Raw genomic sequence first — 13,351 nt, forward strand, 5'->3', positions numbered from 1 at the left:
TGGTGTTTCGGGTGTGATCGCCAGTGGATTAAATTAAAACTTTAATTTCCACCGATTTAGGAGGCCCCCTACTCCCCGCTCCTGGCACGCAGGCCTGAGGAACGGGGGCTGGAACCTCCGCGACTAAGGACTGGCGAATATACATTGGTTATTCGCGGCCTCAGCCGCCAGGCGGACGGCTTTCTGCTGGTCAGCGGGGACGTCGCTTCGCAGCAGGGTTACCCAGGCTTCTCTACTTTTAATGTTGTCCCTAGCGCCCGGAGACTTAGGGCATTCCCAAATTATATGGTCGAGGGTCCCCCTCGCTTCGCAGGCTTTACATTTATCGTTTTTTCTCTCCTCTATCTGGGTTTGAAACAACCAGACAGGGTTCGGGAAATTTCCGGCTTGTAATCGCCGCCAGGCTATGGTCTCTTTATTATTTAAGCTAGGATCCGGTGGCGGCATCAGACGTCTTCCTAATCTATAATTTTCGATTATTTCTTTATAGGTTTGCAAACGTTCGTCCATCGCCTGGCAGTCGGGCGGCTCCGCGTTTGCCCGGAAGTAGAGATCTCGGGCTAAATCATGGGCCGCCTCGTTGCCGGGGACGGACGTGTGTGCTGGGACCCAAATTAGGGTCATTTTGCGATCAATTTCAGTTGCAGCTTTTAGAATTCGGGCGGCTTCTTGTGAGACCCTGCCTTTTCCGATATTCCAGAGAGCAGTTTTACTGTCGCTAAAGATCAATCTAGCCTTCGTTCCGACGCAAGCGAGCGCTTGCGACCTCTTCAGCCGTGTCTATGTTTCTACTTCGGATGGTGGCGGAGACGACTCGTGCGCCGCTACCATCGACTACCGCGGCGACTGCCGCCCCTGATAGGCCGCTTGCAGCGTCTACGTAGGCAACTTCTTTTACTCTGAATTCTTTTGCACTTTTAACCAGTGCTTCTGCTCTCTTCTCCCGTCTCTCCTTGTGGTATTCTGGGTGCATGTTGCGGGGGAGAGGACGGACAATGATGTTCTCGCGACATTGTGGTGGTAGGAAAACCTTGTCGGCTGTGCCCCTATCTATTTTTCGACCCACCCATTCTAAGATGGTTCGACCCGTGCTCGACCTACTTAATCTTTCATGTTGGGCGATTCTTACCGCTTCAGCAAGTTCCGTCCAGCTATTATGCACTCCCATTTCTATCAGGCGTTCCGTAGAAGAGGAGATGGGTAGACCCAGCGCCCTCTTGACGCAACGCCTGATGAGTGCGTCTATCTTTTCTTTTTCATTGGTCCTGATGTTGAGGAACGGTGTGGCATAGCATATTCGACTTATTATGTACGCCTGCATCAGTCTCAAGAGGCTTCTCTCTTTGAGGCCTCTGCCTTTGAATGCAATCCTCCTAAATATTCCTGTTACCTGCGTCGCGTAGGTAGTGAGTTTTTTTATCGTTCCGTCATTATACTCGTCCTCTTGAATAAAAAGTCCGAGGATTCTGATTTGCTGGACTCTTGGTACGGTTTTGCCGTCGACCTTTATTTCTACGTTAAAGTCGCCCTTGCACCTCATTGATTTTGGATTATGTATGAAAAGTTCGGATTTTTGCGGAGAGCACGAAAGACCCCTTTCGGCCGCGTAGGACACAATGGTGTCCGCCGCCGCCTGTAGGCGTTCCTCTATGCTGCCATCGCTGCCGTTGTTCATCCAGAGATTAACGTCGTCCGCGTAAATGCTGAACTTCAGGTCTTTTATGACTTTAAGGGCAGCAGGAAGGCCTCTCATCACCACGTTAAAAAGGAAGGGGGAGAGCACCGAGCCTTGCGGAGTTCCTTTACTTCCCAGGTGGACAGTGGGGGATTCTAGGTCCTGAAACTTTAGTTTCAACGTCCTGTTTGTCAGGAAATCCATTACGTAATTATATGTCCTCTCGCCGACTCCTAATTCCTGTAGTCCCGCGAGAATTGCCTGGTTTTTACGTTGTCAAATGCTTTTGTTAGATCTAGTGCTAGAATTACCTTCGCGTCTCTGGATTTCGAGTCAATTATGTCATGTTGTAATCGGAGCATTACATCCTGTGTGCACAGGCCCGGTCGGAACCCGACCATCTCATGCGGCCACAGGTCGTTTTTCTCCATGAAATTAGTTAGCCTTGTTTGGATTACGCGTTCCATAAGCTTTCCAATGCATGAGGTTAGAGAAATAGGTCTGAGGTTTTCCAATTTCGGGGGCTTGCCAGGTTTTGGAATTAGCACAACGTTTGCAGTTTTCCACTGCTGGGGAAGACGACCGCTACTCCATACTTCTTGCATGTAGTTGGTGAGTGCCGTTATGGAAGCGTCGTCTAGGTTTCGTAGCATTTTATTTGTTATTCCATCGGGGCCGGGAGCTGATCGCGTCTTTAAGCTAAGGATTTCGGCTCTAACTTCCGCTTCTGAGATGGGCGCGTCGAGGGCCTCGTTCGGTGGGCCCGCGTATTGCCTAAGAGGGAGGGATGTTGTATCGCCGACATATGTGTCTACGAGTTTAGTTATTAGTTCCGCGTCAGTCCCCTCGAACGCGTGTCTTGCCTTTGCTATTGTTGTGTTTGACTGTGTTTTCGAACTGTCGGGATTAAGAAGATATCGTAGCAGGCTCCACGTCTTTGAAAGGCTCATGTTGCCCTCCATTTCATCGCACCTGTTACACCAGTTTTCCTCGCAGAGTTTAATTGCATAATCCTCAATTTCCTTATTGTGCCTGGCTATTTTTCGCCTTAGGTTTCGGTTCCATCTCTGACACCGGAGGCGTCTTTCCATACCTTTTTTTGCTTCCCACATGTGTAGGAGTTTCCTGTCGACTGTTTTCGGTGCATCGTCCCCCTCTAGGGTAATGGTAGCGGATTTAACGTGGTGCATGAGGGTTTCTGCCCAATCGTCGATATTTTCAATATTTTGGTCCATGTTGGCAGATTCCCTAATTTGTCTGAATTTCTCCCATTCGATTGCGCTGATCTTTTCTCGTCTTACTTTGACTCCCCGTTTAAGCGTTATTTCGAGGACGTAATGATCGCTTCCAAAGTTGAGCTCTGTGTTGTTCCACCTAAGCTCCTCTATGTTTTTGGTAAATGTTAAGTCTGGGGTTGTGTCTTTGCTCACACTGTTTCCCACCCTCGTCGGGCAGCCAGAGTCTGTCTGCAGGGTGAGGTTTAATTCGTGAAAATCTTCCCATAACTGCCTGCCCTTCGGATCTTGCCTATTATATCCCCACTCTTGGTGGCAGGCGTTGAAGTCTCCTACAATTAGCAGGGGGTTAGCTCCGGCTGCCTTCATTGCTTTGCGAAATAATGTCTTGAACCTAACTTTGCGCTGCTGAGGAGAGCTATATATGTTTAGGACGAAAATACTGGGTTCCTTCTTCCTGCCCGTGATGATTTCAACGAAAACCGCCTCAATGTCGCGAGAACTAATTTCATGTTCGATCACCGCTACGTTCCTTTTGACGAATGTAGTGACCCGGGATTTTTCTCCCCGGCCACTAGCAAACGCTTGATATCCTGATAATTTAATTACTCCTTTGCCAGTTTCTTGTAGGGCTACGGCTAGAGGTTTTTCAACTATTTGCTCGAGATGTTGCACTAACGCTCGCTTGCGCGGGAATCCTCGGCAGTTCCACTGCCATATCGTCGAATTAATCTTTGGTTGCGTTTTGCCCATGTTGGAATTGGTCAAGTATCTCTTCTCTCACTGTTTGCCTTTCTGCCATAGCAGCAAGAGCCGCGTTTGTTTGTTTAGATTGTTCCTGAATTCGGTTTAGGGCGCCTATGATATTGGTCATGCCTGTCTCAAGCCGCTCGAGTCTCTATTTGGCGTCTAGTCTACGCTCTATTGCCGCCAGCGGATCCGTTTCCCCGCCTCTTCGTTTCTGCGGGGGAGGTGGCCTGCACTGTTCAGTGATCATAGCGTCCTCCTCCGTGTCTGACGCCGCGGGTGGTGTTAGCACCTTTGGCGTCGCAGGTGGAGGTGTCGGTTTGGCTACTTGTTTTGCGGGGAGAGCCTGTGGAGGCGGGGGAGCCCCGGAATTTGGCTGTGATTTAGATTGGTATTGGTCCTGAGTGAGTTTCTTAATTATCTCCCTCAGTTCCGCAACTTCCTTTCTTAACTTTTCTATTTCTTTGTTTTCCTCATCTTTAGCCTGGGGAACCCCACTGCTGAAACTCACGGTTTTACTGTCCCCGCTTGGGCTTCGCTTTTGGGTGGCCGACGGGTTCCTTGGGTCCCTGGAGTTAGCCGTGACTCTGGATTTGGACCCCGACCTGGACTTGGATCCGGACCGCTCCCTGCTGCTGCGGGAGCTTGATCGGTGACGTCGGTTGGCGTCCTCCAACTGCGGGAAGTCCCCGCTCTGCGCCCGGAAGCCTCCCCTTTCTTGAGAATATCCGCGTTGGTCACGGTGGTCTCTTCTGAATTTCGAGCGTCCTCTGCGGCCGCTCTCAGGTGTGGTGTTGGGATATTGGTGCTGCTCGTTGTGCTGCTGTTCGGCAATTTTCTGCTCCCATTGACGTTTTTTGGTCTGGTAGGGAGTCCTGTAGAGTTCTCTGCACTTCTTGTCGCCAAGCGGATGGTCTTTACCGCACAGCTGACATTTTATTTCGCAGGTGTGTCCCTGATCTGGGCGCTCTTCTCCGCATCCTCTGCACTTAGCGTTATTCGGATCTGGGCAGACATCTTCGCGGTGCCCTAGGCGCCCGCATGCGTTGCAAACCTCGTATTTCTTTCTGTATAAGACACATCTTTGCCATGTAAGTGAGAGTTTCACCCACCTCGGCACCTCTGGTTTTTCAAACAGTATGAGCACGGTGGTTGAGCTCCTGCCCAGGCGCCTGGCTCCTAGCACGGGGGGGTTGCCTTTGATCGTGCGTAGCCGTTGCACTATTTCTTCCTCGGTGATGCGAAGGGGAATGTCGTGTACCACCGCAGTCTTCGGGCATAGCGACGTACGCCGTGATTTAAATTTTCTGGCCCTCGAATTCGAGGACGCGTAGTGCGACGTATTTTCTTTTCCGTTCTTCGCTGTCTGTTGCGATGAGGATAGACTGCTGTTTTGTGTTGACCGAGAAGGTGTCTTCCGCGGCCTCTCTGATGTTTATATTTGCGGTGCGAGCGATCAACTCCGCAAGTTCAATGTTGCCATACTTAAGTAGGCGGCTGACTTCCCCGTGGGCGGAGAATTATTTTGTCAGTTCCGTCAGGTATCTTGATCGATTGCCTTTCAACCGACTTTGCTGCCAATCTCTTCCCGGCGAGCTTGGACGCGGCTCGCTCTCTCCCTTGATCATCGGTGACGCTGCGTCCCTCGTTCTCAAGTGGCACCGCCTTTCCTCTTTTCTTGGCAATAAACCACTGGCCAGGTTCTTTCAGCTCCGCAGGGTATATATGCTCGTTCCCTCCACGGTTTCCATCATTTTCGCCGAAATTCTAAACGGCCGGGGGTGCCTTTGTTTGCCTAGGCCTAACTAGGCCTAGTGTCCCCCGTGGCTTGCGAAGTTCTTCAAAGCCTCAAAAATGTGCGAAAGAATCGGCCCACCTTGGAGTCTTGATAATCCGCGGTGAGCGCTTCCTGAATAGAGTCGAATCCCAGAAAATTTCCGAAATCCAGTGGCCGAAATAGAGCGCAAGCGTTCGTGGTCGATGAAGCCCATCGATTGCACGTCCGCTCTCCAGCTTGGTCGGCGTGGAACTCCCGATCGCCAGTGGTGAACGCCTCTGACGTTGGATGGCAAGAAATGTATTCGTTCGGCCGAGCGACAAGCTCCCGGAATGTGTCGGGCTTCTCGATGGGTGTCAACCAGCAAGGCAACGCAGTCAATCTGCTGGAAATGATGCAGCACGTCGAGCATCACAGAGGTAAGTGCAATAGGAAAACCTGTAAAGGTGACTGTTCATACAGCGTCATTCGCATTCAAGTTGTACGCAGGCGGGAAATGACTGAAGATTAAAGGAATACTCACAGGACGCATGCGGCGAATCCGATATTTTTAATCAGCATTTTGCGTTGCTTTTAGCTGCATATTTCTACGACGCATTATAATTTACTTCAACTTCTCTACACTGCACGAACTTAAAAAAAAAAAAAAAGAAAACTGAGTGTGCTTGTAGTCGTCAAGATTTCTTGATTAATGGTTTCGACGACCGAAAAAGGAAAAACAAGTGAAATCGCCTGATATAAGTCGTTCCAAATGCAAAAAAAAAAGAAAGAAAAAGTTAGCCGTCACAATACAATTTCCGCCACCAAGCCGTCTTTACCTGTTACGGAAATGGTTCACTTAGGTTTAGGTTTTGCACTGACCATTTCTTGCACTTTACCGCAGCATAGCTTGCAGCTTTGATGATTTTTAATGTTCCTGTGCCATGCGTGTTTGATATTTTATTTGCATATAATTTAGGCACTAAACATTTGCAGGTGATCGTGTGGACCTTGTGCAGCCGTTGCAGCACTTCCGATCCGAGTCATCATGTGGGCGAGAAGTCCTGGGGCCATATTCAACATCATTAACCTCTCTGCTAGGCTTGTATAATCTGGGAGGCCACGCCTTGTCCCTGGACGGCCACATCAGATGTGAAGTGCTATGCAGATGGACAGCTCTTTTTGAAGATCGTTACAGCTTGTAGTGTGTGCAGATCACATGACATTGACGCCACCCGCAAATGGTAATCGCAGCAGGAACATCAACAAGTACAAGGAAGAGGACGTGCAACATTTATATTAACTCGGACAGGAACAACTTGATCACCTGCACTTGAGATTTTCACTCGCTGTCATGATTTTGATATATGCCACAAGTGATCAATGTGCACATTCTTACTGCTTATGTTCGATAGCATACTGCTGAAAAGCCGTCCAAGTCTTAATTTTTTCTGTGGTTTTGAGATATAACCATCTCTTTGGTGTACATTTTGTTGATAGCATGTGCAAGAACCAAGTTCAGCTTTGGGGTGGCGCAGTGGTTACGGCACTCGACTATTGTTCCCAAAGACGTGGGATCGAATCCCGGCCTCGGCGGCCGCTTTTCGATGGAGGCGAAAAGCAAGGCGCCCGTGTGCTGTGTGATGTTAGTGCACATTAGTGCGATGTTAGAACCCCAGGTGGTCGAAATTTCCGGAGCCCTCCACTACGGCGTCTCTCATAGTCTGAGTCGCTTTGGGACGTTAAACCCCACAAACCAAACCAAACCTTTCCTTGGTGCTATAATTTTTTGTCTACCATCTGTAGACATACTGAGTGTATTCTACAAGTGCTGTGGCCCTTGCTGAGAGCTGTCATTCTTTGTTGTATACTTTGCTTTTTTGTGTTCTGCTTAAACTCAGTGTGTATTTTATTAAGTGCTTCATGTCAATGAAACACAGGAAGGTACAAAAACATTCTCCTTCTACCTCCAGAAGTGCCATTCTGAGTAGGACGTGCGTGCACCAATAGTTCACAATTCACTTTGGTGTTTGTGGCAAGCAGGCAGTCTGCGATGTACTACTTCAGTGAGAATATTTGACATACGTGCACCCTGGTGGATGTGTCTGCAGTCGTTTACCATAGCAGAGTCCATTTCGTTACACCTATCTTGTGTGCTACTAGGGTGAAACGTGAGGTGCCCACTGTGTTTTTCCACAAACTGCAGAGTGAAGCGAGCTGTGCTTCTTTGTATTTGGTTGCCTTTATGCTTGTTTTCTATTGCTTTCTTCATATGCTGAATGTAGATGAACAGCAATCAACTAGTTTTCCCAAGGATAATTTGTGCATCTATTTGGTGGTCATTGTCTTTCATGGTTGTATGCACGGAAAATGAGGCCCCCGCCAACTTGTCAACCCAATTTGGCAATTTTAGATTCCGCTTTTGCAAAATTTGCCAGTTTCATTTTGCACTGCAATTACTGATGCTTTGTAGTAATGTTAATCAAGATCCCAGATAACCTGTTTAACCTCTGCATCATTTGTGTGGCTCGGCTATCAATGAACATTTTTGTATTCTTCAGTTTTTTCACAAAGGCAACTATTGACTTCTCTGTTTTGTAACTAGGTGATATTGATGTGCATGTGCACCCACTGGCAAAAGTTCTTGAAGGTGGCTTCGCAGGGGAAAGAATGCATTCATTTGTGTACGAGATAAATTGCTTGACATTTCATGTTTCACTATATAACCCATAGTCACAATAATGATGCACAAGCGTAGGAATGAAATGAATACTTTTTGATAAGATTGTCCTTCATAAATTTTTGACTGCAGCTCTACAAAATACTTTGCTCCTTTTGTGCATTGCTACATATCTTGTTCCATAAAATATCTCCCTCCATGATAGCGTTGTGTGTAGACCTTCCATACCCCTATTATGAGGCTGCTATCTGGGCCAGTTGCTTCTTGACACATTCTTGCTGCTGCCACATGCCCTCCGGCACTCACATATGTTAAAAGAGGGTTGGTAAAGCTCACATATTCATGCTCTAAGCCACTGGAGCATGGCTTCATCACTCGAGATGTTTATCGAATGATTGCAGCTGTGTATAACTGCTTCATTATTTTTTTTCTGTTAGTTGCTTTTGTAGCCTTATCTTCATTGTTCTTTGTGAGCTTTAAATTGAGAATTTTAAGGAAGGGGCATAAATTTTATGCCAATCATTTTCAAGGAAACTTTTGTTTCATCATCACTTTTCAACATTTTGTACCATTGTGCTAGTACTGAGTTGTATAACTTTTTGCTCTCATAAGTGACAGCTGCACTAGTTTCACTTACACCTATCCTATTGTCACATGTTTTCTACGTTATCTAGTATCCCTATGCTTTCCTATTATATCAGCTTCAGCAATCCTCTCTGCATTTAACCCTCAGAATGTGTCCCATATTTTGCACGTCTGCTATGTGTACAGCCTAAATTGAACACCACAATATATTCTTAAGATTGCATTCGAAAGATAACTTCCTGAAGGTACAATCCTATTGAACACAGTAGACGTCATACTATCCATAAGTGAGCCATTCTTTTTCATGATGTATTGAAGAATTTGTGAACAAAGCAATTTCATTTTATCTTGACCACATTCATCTGTTGTTTCTGTAGTACAGCCTCTGCCACAGCTGCATCTATAACTTGGCTGTTGGCACTGTGGTCATATGTCTTGCGAGCCAGCAGAGCCTAATGTAGCGTAGATGTTCAGCTATTGGCTTCTTGCTTTTTTTTTTTTGATGCAGCAACATTAAAGCCTCTTTTCTGCACAAAACGCGACGTTGTGAGTGGAAAATCTTGGGCACATTTCAGACAGGTGACATGGCCGAGTACTCAATGTGATGTCTCTGGCTTCACCTTTGAGATGAATGTGTGAGGTGATAAACCTTGCAGGATCTTTGGGTAATAAGACAGGCAACCCTTAGGCCATGGAAACGCATCCGTACAGCTTGGTTAGAGTGGGCTTTATAGGTATCTAGACAAGTGGTCTTCCACATAATTGGATAACTTACAGGTATATGCTACTGATATGTATCATAGAATAAATACTAGGTGTTAGCAGTAGCAAAGTCGATTCACACGAATGAGAGTCTGCAGACAGGAGCCATAAAAGCTGTTGTGTCATAGCGGTAAATGCTGAGCTTGCGTGTCCCCACAATTGTTTTTAGAGCATGAAGTTTTCAAGTGCTGTGCTGGTTTGCCTGATAGCCGTCACATTGAGTGACTTGCTGAAATAATGCTTAAGGCTTGTCTTCCTGAGACAAACATTTCTGCTTTTTGGTCATTCTAGGTGTGGCAGGCATTTATGCACAGATAAAATCATTGTTACACACACTATAACCACCTTTGCCCTGTCCATAACAGAATCAGGGAATACTTGCTCTGTCCCAGGTGCCGACTACCATTTAAATGACGTTGAGTTCCATAATGTTTGATACTGGTAATACTGCGGAACGCATAGCATCCCTTGACTGTAGTTGCAGCCTAGTGGTTTGAGCATTTGGGGACCAATCCTCAGTGGTGTTGGGTACTCATTGGTAAAACAGTGGGTGCTTGCTTTGCTGGTGCTGGGGTTATCTTGGGCCAAACACTTGGAGAATGGGTTTTTGACCTTATCTTGTGTTTCCTTGCTTTGTATAACTAGTTTTTCTTCTTTGGTCTCCAAGGCCGTGCCACCTCTCTGATATGGCGATGAGCTGTACAAGTACAACAATACTGTAATTACTTGAATGTGTGACAGCCTTTTATTTTAGGCTGTGTATTGTAGAGTGTGCAGTGCTGTAAATAAATTTTGTATTGTTTCGTATATTGTAATTTTCAGTTTTCTTATAAGCAAGGCTTCATGTCAGGTGCATGTAAAAAAAAATGCCAAAAAGTACCGAAAGCAAATTATACACCAATTGTTAGTCAATGACGAGCTGTTTAAAGCTACAGGGAATGTGTTACGTGAGTAGCAGGTCTCTTAAAGTGTGCATGTTTTACCAAAATAAAGGACAGAAGCTATACTGCAACCTGTTGGAAAAACCATGCATACAAGACACACTAGCTGCAAATCATACGCTCATTTAAATCAAGTTTAGTTTTCCAATGATATGCAATCAGAATGTCGAAAAAGTAAATTTCATGCTTTATTCCCATATTTATGCCCGTATTCAGGTGAGGTTCATTTGAGCATGTTTTTGAGTCAGAGTGTAGAGAGTGGATGTTAGACAGTTGCACGTTGGACATTATGCATTGCTGGAAGAGCACACAGGGGATGGCAAAGCCAATACAAATCATACAGTATTATCACCTGGCATCAATGAACCTTTGCCAAAAAATCCAGAACACCACCCTGATGTGCTGCAGGCCACATCAGCCTTGCAATTCATGCCTCTTTTTGTCTAATATTGTCCCCGTGCATGCTTCTGCTTTTCTTTTTTGTTGCTGTTACTTTTTACTTACGGTGTCCTTAAAGTCACTTGTTTTCCCCTTTGGCTCCCTTGCTTCACTCAGAGACAGGTTCGGGTTTTGTGTAGCATGTGCACTGGTTAATGTGTGCATAAATGCTACATTCAATGACAATTGCTTCAAGAAAATGGTTTCCATACTGCATCTAGCTCATTGTAATTAGGCATCATATATCATATTCACTCTTCATGTCTGTTCCTTCACTTCCTGAGCATCAAATAGTATATGTGAAGGCATTTCTCTAGCCGACCTCATCACCCTTCTCTCCGCTGAGGAATCTTGCTGCACTGAAAGAAAGTGCCGGATGCTATTGCAAGTGCAAAACTGGTAAGCAGTAGCAAAGGAACTAGGCTGTACCTGACAAATTTTGTTTCTCTTGTGACATTGTGGTGTGATGTGCACCTGCATCAGACGAGCAGTGTTGCTACTTTTATAAAATGTTTTTATGCAACATGCTCAGAAACTAAGCAGAAATTAATACTGTCAGTTTTTTTTTTATTATTCTAACAAGGTAATTAATACATCTGCCACAACACAGTGACACTCTGCATGCGGTGAAATGTGCATACAGCGTGCTATGTCTAATTCAGGGCACATTAAATGCCATCAGCGTGAAAGCTAACCTGTTGCTGCCAGTGGGCATCTGGATACACATTTTATTGCATTTTAATTGCTGCCAGAAAATCTTATCTGCTTATTTTTGTGACTGCGTGAAAATTTAACGTCCCCGCCGCGATGGCTCAGTAATGATTATAGACGCTCGGCTCTCTGACCCGCGCGTAGCCCAGCTACGACGATCGCATTTCGATGGAATTAACACGCTAAAGGTGGTCCGATGTCAGCGCATTATTTATTAGTACCTCACAGGCCCCGAAGAGCATTGGGTGAGGGGGGCAAATCGGTACAAGAATATCGTACAAGAACGCGGTACAAGTAAAATACAAGAAAGGAACACGAAATTTATACAAAACCGAGTTAAAATAACATCAGACAGGAGACAAGAAAAACAACGTTAAGAACAAATGAAACTGTTGTACATTTCGAACATCACTATGGCAATAGATGTATACATAGATGTTTTTTAAACTCACCAGGATCAATGAAAGAGATTATGTTGTCAGGAAGATCATTCCAGAGTTTTATTGCTCTAGGTAATGCAGAGGAATTAAACGACAGGGTCTTCCCATATATCCGGTTGAAGCTGAGTTGATTGTGTAAGCGTTGTGAAGAGCGGAAAGGTGATGCCAGAGGTAACAACGAAGGACGGGTGTGAACATATTTATGGAATAAACACAGAAGTGAAATGGAGCGAGAATTTCAAGTATCTGTATGTTATTAAGGTTTTTAAGCTGGGATACACTTGCGAGGGGACTATAATTGCTAAAAATGTACCGGGCAGCTCTGCTTTGAATGGACTCGAGCATATCTATGAGATATTTCTGATGGGGAGACCATATAGGTGAGATAAATTCCAGCTGTGGGCGAACAAATGTAAAATATGCAAGTTTTCGAACGGAGCTAGGTGAGTTTCGAAGGTTCCGGCGTATAAACCCAATGTCCTCGACGCTTTGTTGCAGACTGCAGAAATATGAGAAGACCATGAAAGATTTGGTGTGAACTGAATTCCAAGGTATTTGTACGACGAAACCCTTGATAGAGAGGTATTATTTATAGAGTATATGAAGTTAGAAACAACATGCTTGCGGCTAAAAGTCATTGATTTACATTTATTAGGGTTAAGAATCATTTGCCAGTTTTGACACCAATCAAAAATAGTGTCAAGGTCATTTTGAAGGGTCAGGTGATCAGTCTCAGAGGCGATCATACGGTAAACAACACAGTCGTCTGCGAAAAGGCGTAAACGGGATGAAATGTTAGTGGGAAGGTCGTTAATATGTAGATTAGAAAAAGTAAGGGTCCAAGTACGCTTCCCTGTGGTACGCCTGACCTGAACTTGCAGAGAGCCGGCTCCGTGAACTGCGCATGCGCGCCCAGAACCAAAGTGGAAAGGAGGATGCGTTGATTCTCTCGACGGATGTGACGTCAAACAACTTTTAGTATTTGCTTTTTTTCTGGAAATAAGCCTCAAACCCAGATGCCAATTACCCTGTTTCTAGCCACCGCACCCGAGCAAAAGCTGGCGCGCGCTTTTCGGGCAACGGGTGCTCGCGCCTTGCGAGCCCTAGGTCGCTTTTCATGCGTCGGCTTGTTGTAGTTTGCGGGGCATCATCCCGATAGATGCAAATTCGGTGAAAATCTGATTCAGTTTGTGGATTGTTGCCCTAAATTCAACAGCGTAGCCTTCGTTCCTGTCGCTGGCCTGTCTGCAGCCTCCGACTACGGTGAGTCGTACGCGAATGATGGTGTTTCGTACATGCCCGCGAGCTCTAGGTAAAGCATTTGTCGGAGTTCTGCTACAGTCTTGCAGTTTTTTTTAACGAGTTTTTACACGGCAGTGCA

The 13,351-nt window shown here is 45.8% G+C and overlaps 1 protein-coding gene across 1 annotated transcript; it reads left to right on the forward strand.

Annotated features, from left to right (window-relative positions):
- The first annotated feature begins 4,504 nt into the window (after positions 1–4,504).
- Positions 4,505–10,169, forward strand: LOC146205077 (uncharacterized). Its single transcript, XM_084589762.1, has 2 exons — positions 4,505–5,853; positions 6,410–10,169. Exons 1-2 carry the CDS (start codon positions 5,733–5,735, stop codon positions 6,616–6,618), a joined length of 330 nt encoding a protein of 109 aa, XP_084445888.1. The 5' UTR covers positions 4,505–5,732; the 3' UTR covers positions 6,619–10,169.
- Positions 10,170–13,351: the final 3,182 nt, after the last annotated feature.

The sequence above is a fragment of the Amblyomma maculatum genome, chromosome 1 (genome assembly GCF_055883805.1).
Source record: "Amblyomma maculatum isolate TAMU_Amacu chromosome 1, ASM5588380v1, whole genome shotgun sequence".
In the NCBI taxonomy this organism is placed as follows: domain Eukaryota; kingdom Metazoa; phylum Arthropoda; class Arachnida; order Ixodida; family Ixodidae; genus Amblyomma; species Amblyomma maculatum.